General features: G+C 35.3%; 1 protein-coding gene across 1 annotated transcript; it reads right to left on the bottom strand.

The window, feature by feature from the left end:
- Positions 1 to 1,890: 1,890 nt before the first annotated feature.
- LOC142618237 (uncharacterized) lies at positions 1,891 to 3,002 on the bottom strand. The gene has a single exon (XM_075791142.1). It carries the CDS (start codon positions 2,953 to 2,955, stop codon positions 2,371 to 2,373), a length of 585 nt encoding a protein of 194 aa, XP_075647257.1. The 5' UTR covers positions 2,956 to 3,002; the 3' UTR covers positions 1,891 to 2,370.
- Between the last annotated feature and the right edge of the window lie 1,913 nt (positions 3,003 to 4,915).

Here is a 4,915-nt window from a genome sequence, read left to right as displayed (position 1 = left end):
ATCTGAATTTTTTTTCTTGATAGGGAATGATTGGAGGGAGAGGAGTCTTCTCCTTTTTTATTTTTTATTTCTTTTTTTTATGGTAAGAGTCTTCTCTTTTAATGTGACACAAAACCTTCTTTTCTTTTTTTAGACAACAATATGACATAACCTGACACTACAAAAAAATGGTCATATTGCGGCGTTTTTTTCCCAGTGCTTTTAAAAACTGCCGTAATAGAGAAGCCTATACCAGCGCCTTTTGAAACCGTTGGTATAGGAAACCCTATTACGGTAGCTCAAAACCAGCGCTTTATAAATCGTTGTAATAGGAGGCCTATAGCGGCGGTTTTCAAAAACACTGGTATAGGAAGCCTTATTACAGCATTTTATAACCACCACTGTAGGTTAGATTTATCGTTTTATTTAATTAATTTAATTTTTGAAACTATCCTATCTCAGTACTTCAAAAGCGCTGGAATATGGTTGTCCTATCCCAGCGCTCTAAAAGCGCTGGAATAAGGTTACTGATTTCCCTTATGGGAAAGGCCTATCGGTTTTTTTTTTTCCCCTTCCCCTGAATTTTTTTGTCTAGTAACATGTTGATATGATATAATCTGAATTATGATAATATGCATAGGCCTATAGGGTCTCTCAGCCATATGCACAACTATTACTCTACTTTTTAAGGTTATCAAAACCGGACCGAACTAGCCTATCAAACCGAGTTAACTGTGATTCGATCATAATCTGGTTTTTTATATGTGAAAACCATGCCTTTAAATATTTTGAGTGAACCTTTTAAACCGGGGTTCATCCCAAAACACCGACCAAACCGTGGACTAGTTCAACCGGTCAAAGAGTTGACTTTATTTTTTAAAAATAGAGAAAAGGGAGCCATGGAGTACAACTATGAAGTGTATTAAAGAATAATGCATTTGCATGTGAATTTACTAAAATAATCAAAAGTAATTTTTTTATTTAATCAAAATAATTTAGACTTGTAGGATTATTATGAAATATTTTTTTTAATGCTTATTTATGTTGTACTATTTTATATTAACCTTATAATATCAATAAATTTTATTTTAAATTCTGTTTCAATTATTTTTAGATATTTTTAGTCAATTTTGCTACAATTTATATATTTAAAATATCTTTATTTGTATTTTAATTAATTATGACATTATCACGGTTCAACCTTGGTTGAACTTCAATCCAACCTTAAAAACCTTGCTTTTCAGGATACACACCTTTAAATGGTCGCTATTATTTTGGTATAGTTTGTCTTGCATGTGATGTTTCTCTACTAATATAATTGCAATTGGACACGCTAATCACATAATTGCATGACAGATAACAATACCACGAAGAGAAGAATTCCATACGAATCATCAGGAGTCAGTCAAACAAAGCAACTACGTAGTCTCCACCAGAATATTTTTTCCCAATAATATAAATGCTTTCATAAAGCATTGAATTGTCTTAAGCAAATTAACATATAGTACTATATAGGTTTGTAACACTTTATTTATTTTTTATAATGGGATAGTGCTATGGAACTGAATTGTAATGTTCTTGGCGTAATGTATTAATTATTAGACACACAATTTAAAAAAATTATTGATTTTAATTATAAAATACTTACAAATTGATGGTGACAATAAATAAAATTCTAACTTTTTTTCTTTCTTATGTTTAAAAGTTGACACATTAATTTGTAATGTAGTAAAATTTATAATATTTTTAATATTATTACACAACAACAACAAAAAGTAATTAAATTATTTATTTATTTATTTATTTATTTATTATTATTATTATAACTACAGTAGCTGTAGAATTTTCCATAAATTAATAAAGGAGCCAATAATAAAGCATAAATAGCGTATGAAAAAAAATCATGCTCTAATTATAATTACAATTATATCACAAAGTAATACTTGCTAACAACCTTCAAATTTTATATTCACTGTTGATACTTGATAGCCACATTATTCCCTTTCTGCTAGCCGCTAGGCCAATTAATTAAGCAGAACATCCTTTTCATGCTCCATTCTTTATTTTTTCATCCACTCCACATAAAAATAAAAAATAAATAAACAGTCGAAACTAGTACAGGTTACAAACCAACACAAGATAAAAGAATAATTCTAAGATACATCTAATTCCATACTCAATCTTATAATAGGTTGATATATGCAACTATGAGTACAATAAATATTTTTTAGACTAATAATATTTTATTGATTACTCATAGTCGTATAAGTCAATACATTATAAATTTGGTATAAAAAATGGATGAATCCATAATATTGTTCTAAAATAAAGTGAATGCACCTCACACAAGCGAAAGCATTATAATGCATATGATAGATGATTTCTGCTTATTTAGTAATGTTGGTGCGGTCCTGGTGGCGGTGGAGGATAAGTGTGAGCCCCTAGTAACTCTGGTTCACACGGAGGTTCTCCTCCATGCAAACCAATACTACTACTAGTACCCACAGCCTCATGAATTCGGACATCATCTTCTATTGTCACAGTTTGCTCGCCATAGGGACCGGTTGCTATTGTTTCATGGACTCGTTCTTCTTCCTCAATAAAAACTGGTGCAGGAACCATCACTGGCCTCTGCTTCTTTTTCTTGGCTAAGCAGAAGAGACCGACTAAAAGGAATGCAAGGAAGAGAGCACCGCCTATAGAGACACCAACAGCTATACTAGTTGTGTTGTGACCCCCAGATGGAGGTGACAATGATGGTGGGAAAGCATTTGGAGGAGGAGGAGGAGGAGGCACATAAATTGGTGGTGGTGGAGCTGATGGGGATTGTGGTGGTGGTGATGCCGCAACAGGATTATATGGCAATGATGATGGTGGTGGTGATGCCACGACAGGATTATATGGCAATGGTGGTGGTGGTGGAGGAGGTGGTGGTGGTGTAAATGGTGGTGGAGGAGAGTAGTATGGGTAACTCATCTTTTCGAAGATACTTTGAAAAGAGTTCTTGGTTGAAGTATAGATGAATACAATGGCTCAATAGCCAAGCTCTATTTGTACTAGTTGGGACTCTCAAACTCAATTCACTCTTTAGTTGCTTCAGTCAACGTTTGCTGCAACATGTACATTTATTTAGATATTTTTCGGCTTGCCCTAATAATAAGTTTACGTCGAGTTGTCATTGCATTAAAAAGTAAACGAGTTTTTGTTACCCAAAAATAAACTTTTAAATGAAATTCGAACCCAATGATAGACGACAGAGCATCACTATTTTGAAGTCCTTTATTTTGTTCCCCACCATTTTAATGTCTTTTGGTGCGGTACCATGGAACATGCATTATTGGGTTGGTCTAGGCGTCTAGCTGTAAGGGCGCTCCACGTTTAATTATATAATCACGTGATTGAACTAAATAACCATTTTCATAAGCCTAAGAGCAACCACATCAGCTCGTGTAAAAATTTCATCTATTTTACACAAAAAACCTCATTTTAAAATTTTACACATTCATTTTTACAAATCACCCACATCAGTTCATTTATCCCACCACATCTATTAATTAAATAATAATTTCCTGACTTTTTTTAATTATATATCGCCAACTACCACGCGCATTTATTTATTTTTTTGGTAATTTCTCTCTCTCTCTCTCTCTCTCTCTCTTCATTTCTTCTCTTCATCATTTCTGATTCATGTCTCTCTCTCTCTCCTTCTCTTCATTTCTCTTTCGCTCTCTCTCTCTCTCTCTCTCTACCCATCTCTCTACCTCCGACCCACGCTGATCTCCGATCTACAGCACCGATCTCCGATCCACGCCGAGCCCAGCCGCGATCTCCGATCCTTGCACCGCCGAGCCCAGCCGCGATCTCTGATCCTCGCACCGCCGAGCCCAGGGCGATCTCCGACCCACGCCGAGCCCAGCCACGATCTCCGATCTACGCCGAGCCCAGCCGCGATCTCCGACCACCGATCCCAGCTCTGATCTCTGATCCCCAGATCCACGCCGATCCCAGCTCCGATCCGCAGCTTCGCCGACCAAAGCATCGTGGGTGTGTTTTTGTATCTGTGTGTTTTTTGAGTTTGTTGAGTTGTTTGAGTTTGTGTCTGTGTGTTTTTTGAGTTTGTTGAGTTTTTTGAGTTTGTTGAGAATGGAGAAGAGAGAGGAAAAATGGAGCGAAGGGAAAGAATAAAATAATCCATACACGAGCTACAGTACTCATGTATATTTACACGATACTGTAGCTCGTGTATGGATTTTCACATTTTTAGCTATTTATACACCCACTGATGTGGGTGATTTTTTGCATAAAATGTGTAAAAATTGTACTTTCTTTTATTTTACACAATTTTGACTGAGCTGGTGTGGATGCTCTAATAGCCAATCATGAGTCAGAAAATCCTTTGTTTTTATCAATTTTATACTTTTTTTTTTTCCAAAGATCATGTACCAGATTGCATGGCCTCCATTTGCATACCAATAAAAAACAAAAGAGATAACTACAATAAACCCAACTGAGATTAGGTCCGTTTTTACTTTGTCTACCTGTAATTCAATCATTTACACTTTGCCTATTTGAAATTTTCTCTGTTAAGGATCCGTTACCTACCTCTCCATTTACCGTTAAACAAACACATTTTTAGACGAAAACAAACATAACAAAAATAAAAAAGTTAAGGCTTTTGATTGCTTAAGAACTTCTATGAGAACATATGCCCAAAAAAATCAAACCTAAGTCAACCACTATAAATATCATATTTTCCTTCTCTACAGGTCTCTTTCCTCTCACCTATTCTTCTACAACATTCTTGCTCTCATCTCTTTGCTCTCTCTCTCTGATGATGGAGTTAAGGAGGACATTAGCCACCACGGCGATGGGTTTCATTTTCCTTCGTTCTTGCTTCATGGGTTTCATTTTTTGTGGTTTTGGTTGTGGGTTCATT

Source organism: Castanea sativa, chromosome 12 (assembly GCF_040712315.1).
Source record: "Castanea sativa cultivar Marrone di Chiusa Pesio chromosome 12, ASM4071231v1".
Classification (NCBI taxonomy): domain Eukaryota; kingdom Viridiplantae; phylum Streptophyta; class Magnoliopsida; order Fagales; family Fagaceae; genus Castanea; species Castanea sativa.
This window is presented reverse-complemented; position numbering and strand designations above follow the sequence as displayed.

What these genes read in the sequence shown, in the direction of transcription:
- LOC142618237 (XM_075791142.1), bottom strand. Translation starts at nt 2,955, where the DNA reads ATGAGTTACCCATACTACTCTCCTCCACCACCATTTACACCACCACCA.